The sequence below is a fragment of the Chiloscyllium plagiosum genome, chromosome 25, assembly GCF_004010195.1.
Source record: "Chiloscyllium plagiosum isolate BGI_BamShark_2017 chromosome 25, ASM401019v2, whole genome shotgun sequence".
NCBI classification, from domain to species: Eukaryota; Metazoa; Chordata; class Chondrichthyes; order Orectolobiformes; family Hemiscylliidae; genus Chiloscyllium; species Chiloscyllium plagiosum.
In genome coordinates, this window is record NC_057734.1 from 26,840,232 (window position 1) to 26,861,971 (window position 21,740).

The 21,740-nt window shown below is 42.5% G+C and overlaps 1 protein-coding gene across 1 annotated transcript in view; it reads left to right on the forward strand.

Annotated features, from left to right (window-relative positions):
- The first annotated feature begins 20,823 nt into the window (after positions 1–20,823).
- Positions 20,824–21,740, forward strand: part of LOC122562413 (hydroxycarboxylic acid receptor 3-like) — a 1,613-nt gene continuing 696 nt past the window's right edge. The window contains exons 1-2 of the mRNA XM_043715270.1: positions 20,824–21,235; positions 21,281–21,726. Coding sequence (XP_043571205.1) covers positions 20,824–21,235; positions 21,281–21,726 — 858 coding nt within the window. The remainder of the gene's footprint in view (positions 21,236–21,280; positions 21,727–21,740) is intronic.

Sequence of the window (21,740 nt, forward strand, 5' to 3'; positions counted from 1 at the left end):
ACGTAGATTTCACAAGGTAGGTCTTTTTTTGATTGCATCTTTCAGGAGGAAGAGGGAGGGCATACTGCACTAAGCAGAGAAACCCAAGTTCAGCTGAGTTAAAATATACCCCATTTCTGTTGCACAGAGAACCTTCACCAGAGTGCAAAAGTAACAAATTAATGAAATAAATAAAAATCTTTTGAAGGATGGTTAAGATTTTTTTAATGCTATTATTTGGGCTTTTTAAAATCCCTTATTATTTTTAAAGCATGGTAGGCTTAAGCTGACAGTGCGATATAAAAGAAGTTTGACCATATAACGCCTTCAATTGACAACTCATCTGGTGTAGATTTAAAATAAAACATTTAGTGATACTCTCTGCATTGCTGGGGGAGTTAATTCTTGCCAAATCTCATGGCTTGCTTGACTCAATGATGGTGCAGGCAAATCTGAGTTCATAGTTTCATTGACAGTTTAAAGAGGCCATAAAATCATTAGCTGTCTTTAATGTGTAGATTGAACAGAAGTTTTAGGTTTAGAAGCATTGAATAGGAGTGATTTTTCACTATCAAGTGTATTCAGGGTGAACTGTATTACATTTTGAGTTCTTGACAAGATTTGTAGCTTGGGTTGTGGATAAAGTCATGGATTTGTTCGCCGAGACAGTATGTTTTTCTGCAAACGTTTTGTCGCCTCACTGAGTGACATCATCATTGCATCTTTGATAAGGTGTTGGTGGTCTGTTCCACCTGGTAGTATTATGTCTCTGTTTGTTGGTATTTCCGGTTCTGTATCTGAGTGGTTTGCATACGGGGTCCAGTTCCATATGTCTGTTGATTGAATTCTGGTTGGAGTGTCAGGCTTGAAGGAATTCTCTGGTGTGTCTCTGTTTTGCCTATGCTAGGATGGTTTATATCATCTCAGTTGAATTTGTGTCCTTTGTTGTCTATGTGGTTGGAACTGAGAGAGTGCTGGTGTCTGGCAGTGGTGAGCTGATGTTCATTTGATCTTATGGCCAGTTTTCTTCCTGTTCGTCCTATGCAGTGTTTTTCACACTCCTCACAGGGTATCTTGTGGATAACGTTTGTCCTGTTAGATGTGGGTGTCGGGTCTTTAACTTTTGTGAGGAACTGGTGGAAGGTGTTTTCTGGTTTATGGACCACTAAGATTCCCAGGAGTCTGAGTAGTTGGGTGGTTATCTCTGATCTATCTTTGATGTATGGTATGGTTGCAATTGTGTCTGGTCGTGTAGTATTTCCTTTTTTGGGTTTGTCACATAAGTACCAGAGGATAGTGCTTTTGGGATATCAATTTCGTTTAAATCCTTTGAATAGGTGTTCCTGTTCTGGGATTTCATTTGATGTAACAGCACTCTTCACATCTCTAGACATCAACTTAGCCAAGGATACCATTGCCACATTATTGGACGAAGCGGTTTCTAGGACACCCAATGACACCAGCAGCATCAACAAGAACAACATACTAAAACTATTAGACCTCTTCCTCACAACTTACTTGACATTCAATGAACAAGTATGCAGATAAATCAACAGTACACCGATGGGGTGCCCGATATGGACTGATAGCAGAAGCAGTAATGCATCGCTTAGAATGGACAGCCCACCCAACTATTCAACCCAAACTCTGGATCTGGTATGTAGATTACACAACTGGAAGAAACCCACCACCACATCAATAACATCCTCACCAGAATAAAGTTCACTAAAGAAGAGGAAAATCACAGCAGATTCCCCTTCCTGGGCGTATTAGTGGAAAAGCACACCTAACTGGGGAACCCAGACCAGTGTGTACAGGAAGAACACCCATATCGACCAGATATTGAATTATAATAATAACCACCCAGCACCCACAAACAGAAATGCATTAAAACATTATTTAAATGAGCAAGGACACATTGCAGCAACCCAGAACTCCAGAAGGCAGAACAGCAACACCTATTCAAAGGATTTAAACAAAATTGATACCCCAAGAGCACTATGCTCCCGTACTTATGGGACAAACCCAAAAACGAATACACTACACGACCAGACACATTGGCGACCATACCATACATCAAAGACATATCGGAGATAACCACCCAACTACTCAGACCCCTGGGAATCTTAGTGCCCCACAAACCAGGAAACACCTTCCACCAGCTCCTCACAAAAGTTAAAGACCCAATACCCACATCCAACAGGATGAACATGATCTACAAAATACCCTGTAAGGACTGTGATAAACATTATGTAGGACAAACAGGAAGAAAGTTGACCATACGAGCGTACAAACATCAGTTCACCACTGCCAAACATGACCAGCACTCTCTCATTTCTAACCACACAGACAACGCAGGACTCAAATTCAACTGGGATGATGTAACCATCCTAGCACAGGCAAAACAGAGATACACCAAAGAAGTTCTTCAAGCTTGGCACTTCAACTGGAACTCAATGAATAGACACATTGAACTGGACCCCGTATACACTCAGATGTAGAACTGGAAATACCAGCAGAGACACATAAATACCAGGCGGTACAGACCACCAATACCTTATCAAAGATGCACTGATGATGTCACCTAGCAAAGTGAAGATACGTTTGTATTGTAATGTTAGAAAATTGCTTTTTACCTTCACAGGGCTCCTAAAGTATGTCAATCATGGATAGTGGGGGAGCAATTATGGCAATGGCTTGATGCCATGAGGGGACATGGAGGATATGAGGGGATATGGGGATGTGGGTGGGGGAATGAGAAGAGGGAGGATCAAAGATTTCTGGTGGGCAAAGTTTGGATGCCTGGCTAGGCACCTTCAACACTGGCATCCTATAAGGCTGCATACTTAGTCCCTTACTATACTCCCTATACATTTGTGACTATGTGGCTAAATTTCATCCTAAGTCCATCTACAAGTTTACTGATGGCACTACCATTGTCGGCTGGATCTCAAACAGTGATGAGACTGTGATGACACAGAATACAGGAAAGCGATAGAGTGCTCGGTGGCATGGTGTAAAGATAACAATCTCCTCTTCAATGTCAGCAAAATAAAAGAGCTGGTCATTGACTTCAGGAAGCAAGATGGAGGGCATGCCCCTGTCTAAGTCAATGGTGCTGAGATGGAGATGATTGAGACCGTCAAGGAGAGATGGTTATCAACATTCTATCCTGGTCCACCCATGTTGATGTGATGGTCAAGAAAGCACATTTTAGTGGAAATGGTGGAGGAGGAATTTCGAAAAAGCCAGCATTCTAGAGTTGAGTATAAAGTAGAGGTACATTGCTATATTGAAATTGCTTATCCACAATCAGGGATTTACATCTTTCATCTGACTCAAAACCACCCATTTTCAGGTCCTCTCAAAATGAAACTGCTTTTGAAGATTTAAGGGAATTTCTGTGGAAACCCAGGATAGGTCCAGCAGTGGAAATAATTTTGTGCTAATATCAGAAACTTACCTAGATATCAGTGTGTTTCAGCATCATGCGTCTGTGTATATGGGGCTGCCCATTGAAGATCCTCAGTTCCCTGGAATTTGAAACCCCTTCTCAAAGAACAAAATTCACTCTGGCTGTGCCTGCTGCCATTTTCAGCGGCATTATTATTTACAGCATGATGGAAGACAACAGGAGTCATTCTGCAAATAATGAGTCTCAGGTTCTGCCTTCCTTTTTGGTGAATCCCCTAAACATAAATATTCCCTTCATATTGACCCTCCCCATCAATCTCATAGGTGTTGCATCTCCTCAACTCCCCAGCCAAGCTGTCCATCTCAATCTTCATCCGTCTACTTTACTCTCACCCCATGCCCAGTTCGAGATGCATTGAGTAAGCAAGCCAGAATCTTATATTGACCCTTACCTCTATGGATGCCAGGGTACTTCCTACTATTGACAAGCTCCCCTTCCCACATTAGCCCTGGCCTTCCCATGCTCTATCGTCTCCCCACCTCCTTGCATATTGAGTTGCCTCCCTTCATTATTGTCATCTCTTCTGTGTTCCAATATTTGAACTCCAATCTATGCAATTGCATTTCCAGCCTCCATCCTGCAGTACTGACCACTGGTAAATCCTCTTGACAGACCTCAGGATTTATTCTAGCCCACCTCCTTCAATGACTTAACCAGACAGCTTCGAATGATGAGTGATCAAAACCCTGAGTATCTGTACAGCTCCCAGACTGTGCTTCCTCAATTCCTTGGACTGGTGGCACTTAACCCATAGATCTGAACATGACCAACTCCACAGATTGCAGACATATGAACCTCCTGACCCTGACTGCATTGTCTGGTCAACTGGCCATGCCCAATCCCCTGCACTGATATTGGAGGCTGCCCTTGACTTATTGAGCCAGGACTCTTGCCTGAAGGGTGTCTCCCTGGACTTGACTGAATCTTGATGTGGGTTCCTCTACATCAGTGAGACAGGAGCATTTCAGGGAACATCTCTGGGACACACACCAAACAACACCACCACCCTGTGGCCAACTACTTCAACTCCCCCTCCCACTCCTCCAAGGACATTCAAGTTCTTGGCCTCCTCCACCGCCAAATGAAAGCTACCCGCCAATTGGAGGAAGAATGCCTCCTCCTCCGCCTCTGCACCAAACTATCACAGTTACCCCCCCATCTCCATTCACCTAATGCCTTCCCACCTACTTCCCCCAGCTCTACCCCACCACCCCCACCATCCCCACCCCCATTTATCTCTCATCCCTCTTCCAACTCCACATTGTCAATGAAGGGATGATGCTTGAAAAGACAACTTTCCTGCTCTTTGGATGCTGCCTGACCTGCAGTGCATTTCTAGTGCCATCTTTTTCGACTCTGATTTTCCAGTATCTGCACTCCTCACTTTCTCCTAATGTATTTTTTTGCTTGTTTACTTATGGACGTGAGCATTCTTGGCTGGGTCAACATTTATTGCACATTCCTAGTTGACCATGGAAATGTGATGAGTGGCCTTCTTCAACACTTCAGTTCATTTGATGTAGATATACCCCAGAGCTGTTATGGAGCAAATTCCAGAATTTTAACCCAGTGAAGGAATGGTGATATGTTGCAAAGTCTGGATAGTGAGTGGCTTGGAGGGGACCTTGTAGGGGATGGTAGTCCCATGTATCTGCTGCCTTTCTCCTTCAGATGTTAGTGTCGTGGATTTGGAAGGTGGAATGGTAATAGATTGGGAAAATGGGAGATTCAATGTGTCCTTGAGTCTTTGTACACCAGTCATTCAAAATTAGCATGCAGATGCAGCAGGTCGTGAGGAAGAAAGTTTGTATGTTGGCCTCCATTGCATGAAGATTTGAGTAGAGAAGCAGGATATAACTTTACAGGGCCTGGATGAGAGCACACCTAGAGGGTATTGTGTGCTGTTTTGGACTCCTTAACTGAGGAAGGATGTTCTGGATATGAAGGGTATGCAACAAAGATTTGCCCAACTGATTCCTGGGATGGCAGGACTGATGTATGAAGATAGGTTGTATGTATGATGGTTAGGACTAGTGTTCTCTCTAATTCCATTAGTAGGTATGTGAGCCCTTGAGGACCATATAAGGCAGAGACTTCAAACCGAACTTAATGCTGATTCGGAGTACTGCTGAGAGTGAATATCGGTTGGGACTGTCTTCACTGGAGTTTAGAAGAATGAGTTCATAAGTTTCCAATAGGACTACACAGAGTAAACACAGGAAGAATGTTACCAATGAAGTGGGAGTCCAGGTCACCACCAGCGACAGTCCGAGAATACAGTGTAGGCCATTTAGGACTGAAATGAGGAATATTTTTTTCACCTGAAAATGGTGAGTCCGTGGAATTCTCGGCCACAGAAAGCAGTTCAGGCTAAAACATTGAATATTTTCAAGAAAGAATTAGGACCATGGGGATCAAAGGGGATGGGGAGAAAGCAGAAAAGGGGACTGAGTTAGATGATCAGCCATGATCAGATTGAATGTCAGAGCCACTTGAAGGGCTAAATGACTGACTTCTGCTCCTATTTTCTATGTTTCTATATGCCCGATAAAGAGCATCATTGAATTTCTGCAGTGCGTCTTTAAGATTGGTGTACACAGCTGCTACTGAATGGTGGTGATGGAGGAAGTAGTTACCTGCTCCTTGCTCCTCTGGACTTCCATCTTGGACACTCAGTACCAACATCTCAGGACCCACTCCATGGACCGCAACTGCACACATCCCATCCCCCTGGACACTGGCATTTGACACATGCTAATCTCCCTCACCACCTTGACACAAAGCCAGGGAGCTTGTCAAGGTTGTCAGCAGTTAGAAGACAAGGGGGTGGACATGCTGTGAATGATACAATGCTCTTCAATCTCACACCAGCACCATGTACCAGCCACGTACAAGACAAATGTGCACACCGTGCAATGAAATACATACCACTCGAGTGCAGATCCGAAACTCAAGAAGCTTGACACAATCCAGAACAAAGCAGACACTTGAATGGCACCACACCCACAAAAGTCCAGCATTGAAGTCCAGAAACATTAGGTGGATTAGAGACGTGTCAAGATGATCAAATGCCAGCGTCCAGGGAGATGGGATGTATGTAGTTGCTGCCCATGGAGTGCTTCCTGAGATGTTGGTGCTGGGTGTCCAAGATGGAAGTCCAGAGGAGCAAGGAGTGGGTAACGACTCAGACTTTCATATGAGGAACTTTTCAGTTTCCCACCAGCAGGTGGTAGAATAGGAGAGTATATATCAATGAGTTGGAGTTGTGATTTGGAGATACTGGTGTTGGACTAGGGTGTATAACGTTAAAAATCACATAACACCAGGTTATAGTCCAACAATTAAACCTGAATCTCAGGGTTTGGAACTTATTTGGAAACTGAAACTTGTCAGTCTCAACTGTGAGAAAGGTCTCATTTGTCTTTTCTTGCAATTATCCCAAATTTCTTACCACAGTCTGAGCCATTCAGCACCTTGGAAGATTCCACTCAATGCTTTTTTCTTAAAGAATACTCTAATCTGCTTGGTAAATAAAAAGGCTCTGATGGCAATTGGTGGTGTTCCTACCTGTCAGCTCAGAGACCTGGGTTCAACTCCCTCTGCCTCCAGAGGTGTGGGTTGTTTGAAATGTCTAGAGGCATATGAAACTTCCTGCCCAACAATGGGCAAACTCATTCACATACCATTTAGTACCAAAAACGTACCTATTATTTTTACATGTGAAATTACTGTTTAGATGTCATTTCTTAAAATGAAGATTGATTCTCTCTCAAATAGTGGAAATATTGACCAACAATGCTGAGCATTTGCCTTTTGATCTAAATTGTTCTTATCTTCAGACCATCATCAGATTTCTGTAAATGCAATACAAAGAAGATTAAATCTCTTTGACTTTATACATAGCCTGTTGATGATATAAATATACAAATTAGGAACAGAAGCAGGCCATTCAGCCACTTCAGCCTGCTCCAACATTCAGTGAGATAATTAGTTGAAATTATTTATTGTCAAGTGTACCTAAGTACACTTTGCTTACGAGCAGTACAGGCATATCATAGAAAGCAAGGACATAGCGATCATTGGGCAAAAAAACGACTTGGTCAGAGACATACAGGTTACACCACATGGTACGTGAACTACGCAAGATGAACATTAACAAGATCAACATTATTTGAAGTTAGAGAGTCTATTCATCAGTCTGATGACAGCAGGGAAGAAGCTGCTCTTGAATCTGCTGATGCGTGTGTTCAAGCTTCTGTATCTTCTGCCCGATGGAAGAGGTTGTAGGAGAGCATTGCTGGGTGCAATGGATCTTTGATTATGTAATGAGCCATGAAAATGGAGTCCATGGATGGAAGCTTGGATTCCATGATAGTCTGGGCTGTGCACACAACCTTCTGTAGTTCCTTATGGTCCTGGGCAGAGCAGTTGCCATGCCAGGTTGTTATGCACCCAGACAGTACGCTGTTAATGGTGCATTTGTAGAATGACCTTGCAGACATAACAAATTTCCTGAGCCACCTGAGAAAGAAGAGACGTTATTGTGCCTTCTTGACTGCTGCATCTAAATGGGAAGTCCAGGACAGGTTGTCGTCACTCCTAGGAACTTGACACTCTCCATGCTCTCGACCTCCGCTCCGCTGATGTAGATGGGGTGTGTTCTCCTCCTTTCTTGCTGAAGTCAACGATCAGTTCTTTAGTATTGCCAATGTTGAGGGAGAGGTTGTTCTCATTGCACCACGTCAGCAAGCCCTCTATCTCCTTTCTGTATTCTGACTCATCGTTGTTTGATATCTATCCTACCATAGTGACATTGTCAACAAACTTGTAGATGGCAGAATAGTTCAGAATTTGGCAACACAATCATAGGTATACCGGGAGTATGGTTGGGAGCTGAGAATGTCTCCTTGGGGTCTCCGGTGTTGAGTATTATCATGGAGGAGGTGAAGTTGTCTATCTTTGTTGATTGAGGTCTATGAGTCAAAAAGCTGAGGATCCAGTTGCAGAGGGTGGAGCCGAGACCTAGGTTTCGGAGCTTTGAGGTCAGTCTGGGGGGGATAATGATGTTGAAGGCAGAGCTGTAGTTGATGAGCAGGAATCTGATGTAGGTGTCCTTGTTGTCCAGATGTTCCAGGGGTAGGGAAATGGTATCCGCCTTGGAGCTGTTACATCAGTAGGCCAATTGCAGAGGATCGAGAAAGACCATGAGACTAGAGTTGATGTGGGCCATGACTAATGTCTCAAAACACTTCATGATATGGAGGTCAGAGCCACTGGGAGGTAGTCATTAAGGCATGTTGCGTGTGCTTTCTTTGGTACTGAGATGATGATGGTTTTCTTGAAGCAGGTGGGGATGTCGACTTGTTGAAAGGAGGGATTGAAGATTTCAGTGAATACCTCTGCCAGTTGGTCCGCGCAGGACCTAAGTGCTCGGCCGGGATTCAGTCTGGGCCTATTGTTTTCCTTGGGTTGATTCCCGGGAAGACCGATCTGACATCTGCAGTGATGAGAGTGGGCACAGGTACATCCAGGGCTGTCAGGGCAAGTGACACCATGCCGCTGGCATTCTGCTCAAACCAAGCATAGAAAGAATTGAGCGCATCAGAGATGGGTGTGTCTTTGCACGCTATCTTGCTCTGCTTCATTTTGAATCCCGTAATGTTGTTTGGGCCTTGCCACTGGCACTGGGAGTCTGTATGGTTGGTTTCAGCCTGATCTGGTACTGCCTCTTGGCGTCCCTAATGGCTTTGCAGAGGTCACATCTGGATTTTCTGTATAGATCTGTGTCATCCGACTTGAATGCTGCATGTCTGGTTTTCAGTAGGGAGTGATTTTCCTGGTTCATTGGAGGTTTCTGGCTGGGGAACACCCAGATTGACTTCTTTGGTACACAGTCCTCCACACATTTGCTAATGAAGTCTGTGATGGTGGTGGTGTACTTGTCTAGTTTGCCACTGATTATTTGAATATGGTCCAGTCCACCAATTCAAAACAATCCCTGAGACAGTCGTCTGCTGCCTCAGACCAGCATTGTACTTTTTGTGAAGGGTTCTCCCGTTTCAGCTTCTGCTTGTACGCTGGGAAGATGAACACAGCAGAAGGAGGAACATGGCTGATCTGTTTGTATTTTGGATTCCACATTCCCATCTAACCCCAATAACTTTTGATTTGCTTGCCTAACAAGAGTCTATCTACCTTCACCTTCAAAATAATCAATGACCCCACCTCCATTACCTTCTGAGGCTGAGTTCCAAAGTTGCACAACCCTCTGAAAGAAATTTTTTTTCCTCATTTCTCCTCCTAATTTTTTAAACAGTATTCTCTATTTCAGGACTGGCCCACATGCAGAAACATCCTTTCTACATTCAATTTTCAATGCCATTCAGGATCTTACTTACCTCACTCTTCCAAACCCCAGGGAAGACAAGCCCAGTCTGTCCAACCTTTCCTCATGACAGTTCATTCCTTTCAGGTATCACTTTAGTAAACCTCTTCTGAACTGCCTCCATTGCAAATACATCCTTTCTTAAATAAGGAGACCAAAACTGCACACAGTCCCACTAATACCCTACATAACTGAAGCATAACATCTTGACTTTTATGATGACAGTTACTTAATATAGATAGTTGACAATTTATTGATAGTTTATTGAGTTTAAGAAGCAGCAACAGTTTACAGATGATATATTAGTTAATTACATGAAGAAAGTATACAATTGTGACAACTGGGCTGGATCACTGATATCAGAGGAGAAACTAACTTGGTGCAGAATATTTTGGTCTTATTAAAAAGGTGGGGGCAGCATCCTGATCTCTAGTTGAAGTGTTGGGGAAATTTTCTCTGGTTTTCTTTCTCCTCCCCTGCTCTATCTACCATCTGCTTAGTCAGGACTTCTTGATGAAAACTTCCCTCTGGGGACTGCCCAATGAGAGCTACTGCCTACCTGGTCTGCTTGATGAGAACTCCTCAAGAAGACACCTTTCTGCCCCTGGCACTTATTGTTGTATCATATTTCTTGGGCAGGGAAGTTACACCATGTCAATCAATTCCCTAACCCCTTTTACTGACGGCCATGGGTCTCATTACATTGGATGGCCATTGTCCCCTTGCCCACCTTCATCTGAGGGTTAGTTTACTATTCTTTTTAAGAACAAATACTTTGTATTTTTGAAATCAACACACTGATAATAGGGTGCATTTGGCACCAGACAAATTATTGGCATTAGTTCAATGGGCAGTGTGACTTCTATATTTTTCATAATTCTTATGTTTGTTTTCATATGCTAGGATTTTGGCAAGTTAAATTCTGCTGTAATAGCTGTTAAATGAAATCTGTTGCCACACAGTAAATACTAGGAAAAAGTTTGTTTTTAAGGGCACCAATATTCAACACTTTTATATGTAATATCTCTCATAATAAAGGATAACATTTCATTAACTTTCTTAATGACTTGCTGTCCCTGAATATTAACTGTTTGTGACCTCATGTTCAACATGAAAACCAGACTTAGTGATTTTATTTGGTTATCAACCTGGTCAACCCATTTCACTTGGTGTTTAGAATTCCTAACTTTTGTTAGTATGTGTATTTTGTGCTTTAATTGTCTTCTTTCCCCTAGGTTGATAGGAAAAAATTGAGTAGGGTTTTCATTCAATAACTAGAAACTCCTACTGTCTTATGAGGATAAAATTTGTTTGACTTTAATGCACAGCGTATTGGATAAATTGTCTGTGCAACTGCATCACAAAGGGAGGTAAAGGAGGCAGAGAAAATTAGTGAAAAATATAAATAGCATTAACTTACATTGTGATCTTATCGATTGACTCAAGTAGGTTGTGTGGCACAATGGGTAGAGTGACTGTCACTGAATGAGAAGCTCCACTTTCAAGTCTCAGGCCAGGTCTTGTGGCTAGGGAAGGTATGTTTGTAAAACAACCAAAGAGAATAAATATCACCCTGTAAATCTTCCCAACATACACAGTGACTGGGGGTAAAAGCAAGAGAAATTCCTGGTCAGCCATGTGCTACAAAGAAAATTGGAGCCTTCATCATCACCTTCTACAACTTGAGGCTATGACATCTATGTAAAACGTGCATGTTGCCACAGCAACTCTGTCTCTCTGAATAAAGTGTAACACACAACCACACTGACTAATCTGATCCTTTGAAATAGCACAAATATATGTTTCAATCTTATCAGGTATTGTGCAAATACAGTCTTTGCAATTGGTATCAAACTAGTGATGACTATCTCTTGACAACGTGACAATTGACAAGTTCACTCTGTGGGCAAAAATGTAATACTTGAAGCATGATTTTTTTAAAGATTGTGTATGCCTAAATCCATTTTAATCTAGTCAAACCAAATGAAAATCTTGGACCTACTCTATATGTTACGTTTCTTTTGCAAGGATTCATATGACAATCTGTATAGAACATAGAACAGTACAGCACAAGAACTGGTCCTTTGGCCTACCAGGTCTGTGCCAACCAGGGTGCCATTCTAAATTAATCTCATCCACAAACATGGTCTGTATCCCTCTATTCCTTGGCTGCTTATTGGTCTATCTAAATGCCTCTTACACCTTGCAATAATTTCTGCATTTACCATCTCCACTGGCAATGTAGTCTAGGTACTTCTGTATATAAAAACTTGCTTTGCATATCTCCTTTAAAAATTTTCCCCTCTTATCTTAAACTTCTCCCCTTGTTGTTAGACATTTTCACCCTAGGAAAGAGACTCTGACTATCCATCCTATCCATGTCTCTCATAATGCTATATACTTCTATCAGGTCACAATTCAAGTTTATCCAACTTCTCCAAAGCCTCTACATTCTTCCTATAATGTGGGGACCAGAACTGAACACAGTACTCCAAAATGTGGGCTAACTGAAATTTTATGCCGCTGCAACATGACGTTCCACTCAGTGCCCCAATTGGTGAAGGCAAGCATGTCTTATGCCTTCTTTACCACCTTATCCACTTATGTTGTCATTTTCAGGGAACTATGGACTTGCATTCCCAAGATCCCTCTGTATATCATACTCTTAATGGTCCTGCCATTCACTGTATATTTTCCTCTTGCACTTGATCACAATTCATCACCTCACACTTGTCCAGATTAAACTCCATCTGCCATTTCTCAGTCCAATTTTCCAACTGATCTATGTCCTGCCGTATCTTTCACAACTTTCCTCACTATCCAAGTCCACCAATTTCATGTTGTCTGCCATCTTACAAATTTTACTAATTAGGCCACTTACATTTTGATCCAAATCATTTACATGCATTACAAACTAAAGAGCTACAGAGGTCCCAGCACTAATCCTTGTAGAACACCATGTATCATAGATCCTCAGTCAGAAAATTACCGCTCCACTACTACCCTCTATCTTCTATGACCAAGTCAGTTTTGTATCCAACTTACCAATTCATCATGGATTGTATGTAACTTAATCATATTAAAACATAACATAAGTCACATTAAAAATTGATCAACTTCTTCCATTGCAAATTCTTGAATATATTATGACCAATGCCGATAAATAATTGTTGAAAGGACTTCAAATTCTATTTTGCAAACTTGGAAAAGAAGTACAAATGTGGACTTTCTGGGTCCAAGTGGAGTGGGAAGAATATTGTGAGGGGGGCCCTCATTGTGTGAGAGCCCAAATTCAGATTCCTAATGGTGAATTAAAGTTTGGTATGATATTAGAACAAGGTTTTGGGTGGGATGTTTCTGACAGTGATAGTCAGGCAGCTCTTTTGTATTCATTAGCCTGCCATGAATTCTCATTAAAAGCCCAGGTTGCCATTCTCAATCGCAATATTGCTAGTAATGAGTGAGAACTGTATGCCCGCAGAGAGCTGACTGTTTCATGATAAGGGGATATAAGATATAAAGCAGAGCTGGGGTAAAATTACAACTCTCAAAAGGTATTGAATGCATGGAATTCACAACCTCAGAGTGCATTGATGCTGGGACATTGAATAAATTTAAAGACATAGTTATACAGAGTTTTGAAGGGTTGAAGAGCAGGCAGGAAAGTGGAGTTGTGGTTTAAGATGAAATCATTCAAAATGATATCAAATGATGGAGCAGGTTGGAGGGGTTGAAACACCTCTTCCTGCTCCTAGTTCTTAATTTCTTAGATATGAGATATAACTACAGGATCCTTAAGGGGAAGAGAGAGAGTAGCCAGACGTCGTGGGACACATTAGAACCAATGACATAGGTAGGGAAAGGAGGTGGACATGAAAAGAGAAAATAGGGAGGTAGGTTGGAAGCTAGAAGGCAAGATGAACAGAGTAGTAATCTCAGGGTTGCTACTGGTGCCACATGCTAATGAAGCTAGGAATAGAGAGGGAGTACAAATGAATACATGGCTGCAGGGCTGGTGTAGGAGAGAGGGCTGCAATTATTTAGATCATAGCGATATCTTCTGGGGAATGTGACACCTGTACAAGAGGGACGGGTTGCATCTGAACTGAAGGGGCACCAATGTTTTGGGCAGGAGGTTTGCTAGATCCCTTCAAGAGGGTTTAAACTAGTTTGGCAGGGGTTGGGAACCTGAGCTTTGGATCAGATGATGGAATAAGTAGTGAACAGCCAGATACAGCATGCAGAGAGTCTGTGAGGGAGGAAGGATAGACAGTTGGTAGGGCAAAGGTGCAGTCAATGTGATGGGTTGAAGTGTGTCTATTTTAATGCAAGAAGTATCAGGAATAAGGGTGATGAACTTAGAGCATGGATCAGCACTTGATGTGGAGGGTGGCAAATGGATGATGTGGCCATCACAGAGACTTGGATATCACAAGAGGAAGAAATGGTTGTTGGATTTTCCAGGGTTTAGATGTTTCGAAAGGTATGGGGGGAGGGAGAGTAAAAAAGGTGAAAGTGTGGCATTGCTAATCAGGGATAGTATCACAGCTGTAGGAAGGGAGATTGTTGAGGAGGGTTTATCAATATGGGTGTAAGTCAGAAACAGGAAAGGAGGAGTCACTTTATTGGAAGTTGTCTACAGGCCCCCCAAAAGCAGCAGAGACATGGAGAAGCAGATTGGGATGCAGATTTTGGAAAGGTGCAGAAGTAACAGGGTAATTGTCATGGGTGACTTTAATTTTCCTAATATTGATTGGAACCTCTTTAGTTCAAATAGTTTGGATGGAACAGTTTTCATCAAGTGTGTCCTGGAAGGGTTCCTGACACAAAATGTAAATAGGCTGACTAGAAGGAATGCCATATTGAATTTGGTGCTTGTCAATGAACCATGCCAGGTGTCAGATCTCTCAGTGGGAGAGCCTTTGGTTATAGTGATCACAACTCCCTGACCTTTACTGTAGTCACAGACAGGGATAGGAACAAACAGTATGGGAAAGTATTTAATTGGGAGAGGGGGAATTACAATGCTATTGCACAGGAACTGGGGCACCTAAATTGGGAACAGATGTTCTCAGGGAAATGCACAACAGAAATTTGGAGGTTGTTTAGGAAGCACTTGCTGATAGTGCAGGATAGGTTTGTCCTATTGAGGCAAGGAAGGGATAGTAGGTTGAAAGAATCTTGGGTAACAAGAGATGTAGAACATTTAGTCAAGAGTAAGGAAGCTTACTTAAGGTTGAGGAGGGCTTTAGAGGGTTACAGTGTAGCTAGGAAGAAACTGAAGAATGGACTGAGGAAAACCCTAAGGTGTTCTACACTCAAGTAAGGATCAAAAGGATGACCAGAGTGAGGGTAAGGCCGATCTGGGATGGTGGAGGGAACTTGCATCTGGAGTTGGAGGAAGTAGTCCTTAATGAACGCTTTGCTTCCATATTCACTACTGAAAGGGATTTTGACATTTCTCAGGACAGCATGAAATAGACTGATATGCTAGAACAAGTTGATGTTAGGAAGGAGAATATGCTGAAAGTTATAAGAAGCAAGGGAAGAATTTGCTTCATCTTTGGCAATGATCTTTGTGATCTCACTGTCCACTGGAGTAGTGCTAGATGATTGGAGGGTGGCAAATGTTATTCTCTTGTTTAAGAAAGGGAATAGAGATAAGGCAGGATTCTTGGCAGTGTGAAGGAACAGAGGGATCTTGGGGTCCATGTCCAAAGATTCCTCAAAGTTGCCACCCAAGTTGATAGGGTTGTTAAGAAGATGTATGGTGTGTTGGCTTTCATTAGCAGGGGGATTGAGTTTAAGAGCCGCGAGGTTATGCTGCAGCTCTATAAAGCCCTGGTTGAACGACACTTGGGAATATTGTGTTCAGTTCTGCTTGCCTCATTATAGAAAAGATGTGGAAACTTTAGAGAAGGTGCAGAGGAGATTTACCAGGATGCTGCTTGGACTGGAGGGCATGTCTTATGAAGAAAGAGGGAGCCAGGGATTTTCTCTCTGAAGCGAAGAAGGATGAGAGGTGACTTGATAGAGGTATGGAAGATGATGAGAGGCATAGAGTGGATGGCCAGAGACTTTTTCTATTGGAAATGTTTATCACAAGGGGACATAATGTAAAGGTAATTGGAAGAAGGTTTAGGAGAGATGTCAGAGGTGGATTCTTTACACAGAGAATGGTGTGTGTGTGGAATGCACGGCCAGTAGTGGCAGTAGTGTCAGATACATTAGGGACATTTAAGCAACTCTTGGAATAGGCACATGGAAGATAGGTTAGTCTGATCTTGGCGTAGGATAAAAGGCCTACACAACCTCAGGGCCAAAGGGCCTGTACTGTGCTGTACTGTTCCCTGTTCTATAAGTACAGGGAACTTATGCTTCTTAGTGAGGCATTTCAATTGATAGACAATGATTCAGCATGGGTGTACCAGTGTTTGTTTAATGTGTAATGGAGGCAGCCTGTCCAGGAAAAGGAGACTGTCCAAAGAAGGCAGAGAGATGGGCTGACAACAAGAATGATGTTTGAAGCAGGTGGGCTGCAATGATGGAGCTAAACATGGTTTCAGGCAGGCCTTGGGACTAAAGGTCATGATAATTTGGGTCAACAAGAGGTTCAGGTGGAATGGACACAGCAATTGGAAGGCTAAAGAGCTGATTACAGTGACAGGAGTCACATATTAACAGCAGGAAATGAGGGAAAAGAAACAGGTAAAATGGGTAAGGGGTGTTGTCAGGTTAGGCTGGGAATGGGGATCATGAAAATGTGGGCTCAAGAAAAAGGGCAGGCAGATCAAGGAAAGGGCAAATGGGTTCACCATGACAGGGGGAGCGTGAAGGTTGGTAGAAACCAAGAAAAGGCAATACACTCACACTTGCTTAACGACTGAATGCTGTAATAAGGTGTTCAGGACAGCTCAAAGTTTCCCATATTCTGACCCCTCATAGAGATCCCAAATGGGTTAGGTGACCATTGAGCGGTGAGCTAAAGGGTATCTTTCACTCAGCAACATTCGGAGTGAGGTAGTGGGGGGTGACAACGGTGGTGTTAGTCATGAAAAACTGGACAGTAATTTTCACTGCCCTGGGTGGCTGAAACTGAATGAAATGGAAATAGAGGCAATATAAATGCTGTATACAGGGGTCTCACGGGGAACAATGTAGACCACCAAGAGTAAGAGTGAGCTCAGTCACATGCATAGGTTGCAGTGTAATGCTCAAGGATACAGGTTCCTTGCACATGACTAGAGAGGATATGGTTCAGGCAGGATGGGCCTCACCATGGTGGGGTTGGGTGCAGGACAGGATTTAACTCAAGATATGAACAGATTGGTAGGAGCAGCCCAAAGGATATAACGATGAGGAGGAAGATATAAAGGATAGCAGTCTCTAATAAAATATCTTCACAGGTATCTGTTCACAAATCCATCTTTTCATTCAAAATGTTTGGCCAGGTCAACTTGTTGGCTTCTGTTCCTCAGGCTCATTGACCCAAAGAGAGGCCCAAGTGCAAGAAGTGGTCAATTGAACTAATAAGCCAAAGGCAATGGCAGAGGTAGTTCAGATGACTGAGGACACCACCACTTCCATCTGCCATGACCTGTTGAAGATGAGCTGCATGTAATGGGAGGCAACACTGTGCCTGTGGTAGAATAGATCACTGCAGCATTAAACATCCTCATGACTAACATAATTTAAGGCACAACTGGAGACTAAGGTGACTCTCAATCAGCCACCCTCAAGTCCATTTTTGAATTTGTAAATGCAGTGCACCATGGACCCAGAGAGCCAAGCTGCAGAATTTGTGGCCTTTGTCGGGTTCCCTCAGGTCCAAGAGTCAACATCTAGTGTTCAGAGCGTCATCCAGCCAGATTCACTTCCAGAAAGGCATTGCACTCTCGCTGTCCAACTCATGTCTGCTCACAAGTGACAATTCTTGCATGTTTGCACATGGTGTCCAGGGAGTTGTCACAACTCTTACATTCTGTACAACGCCTAGGTTTGATGAATATTCACTCCTCCATATCATCCCTAGGGCTGGCTTGTGGGTAGCAAGTATATCCCTAGAAAATGTGTCTAAGGAGCCTCATCTGGAACCCACAAATTAAATGCTAAATAGCTATACAGTTCTATCCTTGCAATAGCAAGGACCATCACTTAATAAACAGGTGATCTACTGAAGATGAGTTTCTGTTATCTAGATCGATCGAGCAGTGCATATCAATACTGGCCAGTCCATATCTCCAGAAATGTAATTATTTGCACATGCTTTGAGGTACAACAATGGAATGATGACTATACAAGAGACTGAGATGGACCAGCTACATATCTCCACAGATGAGGATGGAGGAAAGTTTGATGGAGATGCTGTTGATGAAACCAAGGCAGTAGTGAGACACAGCTATCAGATCCAGTAGCAGTATCCCATGTGCAGACTGAAATGAAGGCCAGGAGTGGATTTTTAAAGTCTCTCTAGTGTTAAATCTTGGTTGCCTCCATGGAATGGACAGTGCCACCATGATGGACGAGGTCCAGAAAAACACTTGGTTAGACTCAAGGCAGAATAACTTTTCAGAAATACATGAAAACACTTGGAGCTATGAACCCATAATGGCTGAGAGGTGGTACTAGTGCTTATCCATAATGGTCATTAGTTTGAATCTAAAAAGGAGTTAGATATAGTTCTTAAGGCTAAAGGGCTCAAAGAGTATGAGGTGAAAGTGGGAACAGGGTACTGTAAAGAATGATCAGGTGTGATAAAATCGAATGGCAAAGTAGGTTCTAAGAACCAAAAGGCCTCCTCCTGTTCCTATTTTCTGTGTTTCTTTTTTTTCTAATCAATAGAGGTGATTTTCTTTTTAGCCTTATGTCAGGGACTTCCAACTCTGTTTCTGGGCTATGAGGCAGTTATGCAGGAATACATAGATGCTGCACATACATTCCTCAATTAGCAGTTTATAAGTGGCATTAATCTATTGCAGAATATAGGAGGCACTATTCTGTGCTCATTTTGCTCCATACTCACAAATGTAAATAAAGGTTGCAGTTTCCAGAAATCATGTTCCTCCAAGATCCTTTAAGTGCCCTGGGCACAGTTCCACATGATGCACATGTAATCCCCTTTGAAGGATCAACAACCTTCAGTGTTGGCTTAAAAGAAACAGGTACTATGAGACATTCTATGAGTTAGAATCACACAGCATTAATGTAGTAAAAATGTTATTTGTTCCTAAAACAGTCTGATTGGCATTACACTGATACACATGTATGTGTATCCAAAATGGGTTTCAATGTTCTTTAATCTTTCTTGTCCTATAAGTATATATCCTAGTGCTCTACCCAGTGCTGATCTGGCAGAAACCTGCTGACTATTGTGTTGGGTTGTTCGAGAAACATTGATGGACATCCTCTGGTGGTCTGGGGTCTAGAGGGCCCAGATGATCACCTGCACCAATTTCTGCTCCTGACCTGCTGTAGATGATGCAGTCACTGGCAGAGATAGCATGGCAAGGCTATGGTGGGATTGGAATTCCTGGATGCCTAGTTGTCTCTGCTCCTCCCTGTTGGTGCACATTTGCACCTCCCTCACCCCTTGAGTGGATGAATGAGGGAGATCAAAGCCCCTCAATCCCCTTGAATGAATGCATCCAATGCTTGTTTAGTGATGGAGTGAGGGTCCATGTATTTCCAGCAGATACTCATTGTTCTGCTAGATCTACTTTTCTGTGGTGGCACTGCCCATTCTACCAGGCAGACTTAGAGAGGCAGCTCCATCCTGTGGTCCAGTCTGTGTTTGGCTTTGTGCTGGAGTTGCAGAGAAATGATTCCAATCCAGCAACATGTGGAGGCTTTGCAGATGAAAAATCCAAACCAATCATCACATCAAGGTCTCACACTCTCAGCTGGTTCATCAGGATTTGAATATTATTAATATTGGTGTGATGTTAAAAGTGAATGATCTGCAGGTGAGGCAGTCAAACCAAATATCCCATCCAGATCTGACAGAGTCAGCCAATTTATTGTAACCTGAATATCATTAAATTTTAAACATGGAACCAAAACCCACCATTGATGGGGGAAGAAACTGTCACACACTGTGCGTGGATAAGGCTTCAAATGACCTGGAGCCCAGAATCAGGAGACACTCACGCTGAATAAAGGGAAGGCCATTTAGGACAGAGATGTTTTTTTCTACATGGGAATTGGGATAGGTCAATGCTTGCAGTGTGATACAAATTTTCAGTGAATTGGCAATCAGTCTTTACTTTCCATTGAATTTGAAAACGTTACTTCTTTTTAAATTTTACTCCACATGCAGCTGACAGAAAACAAGTTTCCAAAACTAAAAATCAATGAGCATTCTGTCAAATTCAGTGGCAAAGAGAATAGGAAGAGAGAACAGTCAAACATCAGGGGCTCTTGTGGGGCAGTGGTTGTGTCCCTACTTCTGTACCAGGTGATCCTGTGTTCAAGTCTCACCTGTCCTGGAGGTGTGTAATCACGGCGATGAGCAAAGTGTAAAAGTCCATTGTCAAATTCTACATGAAGCATTTTCACGTGGACTACTTCCACTCCCATTCAGTATAATGTTCAAACTTCTCATCATTCAGTACTTGACAGTCATTTGTAAAACCTAAATATACTTTAATGGGTCTGGACAACTTAGCTGTAAATGCATGTTTATGGTTTTCAAGAAGTATTGCTGGTAATTTGAAAATGCGACTCATTTATACCATGAAGCAAAAACAGAAATTGCTGGAAAAAAACTCAGCAACCCTGGCAGCATCTGTAGAGAGAAATCAGAATTAACGTTTCGAGTCCAGTCTCTTCCTCAGAATCCTTATATTCTGCCTGAATTGGGCCGTCACCTTCAATTAGTGATGTAACACGGAAAGGTACTATATGTAAGGTTGGTCATCATTCGATTCGTTAACTCGTTGTGACTCGTTAACTCAGTGTGACTGAGTTGACCGCAATACTACCTGCAATGGACAACTGGAATTCGACGTGTGATTTAGTCAAAGATGTTAATGCATCCTACAATCCACCTATAATTATTATAACCTTCGTCCTCGGATTTGTTGGAAACGTCGTTGCTTTATGGATCTTCAGTTTTCATGTGAAATCCTGGAAACCAAACACAGTTTATTTACTGAATCTGGCGATTGCAGACACTCTATTAATCTGCTGTTTACCGTTTCGAGCAGATTACTTTATCCGGGGGAAGAATTGGATTTATGGTGATATTCTTTGTCATCTGAAAGTATTTTTGATTTACCTAAACCGGGTAGGAAGCATCATGTTCCTCACAGCGATGGCGATCGATCGGTATTTTAAAGTGGTCCACCCTCACTACAGGGTGAATACGATGTCTACAAGGTGTGCAGTGAAGGTAGCCGGCAGCTTGTAGATTCTGGCCGTGGCAATCTGCTCTCATCTTTTAGCAGAACCTCGCTCCTTCGAGCACGACGACCTGACATACTGTGAACCATTTGACATATCGCAGCCACTACGCCCGACAGCAATTTGGACCGATACTGTTTTTATTCTTTTCAAGTTTGCTATCCCGGCTCCGATTATCCTCTTCTCCACGTCCTGCATCATCTGGAAGTTAAAACAGATAAAAATTGAGTTGAGAAGTAAATACAAAAGAGCGATGAAGCTTGTGATCGCTGTGGCTGCAGTGTTTGTGCTTTGTTTCTTACCCACAAACATTGCTGTTATTGCTGTGTTAATCACGAAACTAAGAGGCGCTAAAGGCTGTAAATCATATGAGACAGCTGTTCATGTCTTTTATAATACACTATTTATGACAAATCTGAACAGTGTCCTGGATCCAGTTATTTACTACTTTTCAAGTTCGACATTCAAAAATGCTTTAATGAAAGCAGTTACTTCTCTGAA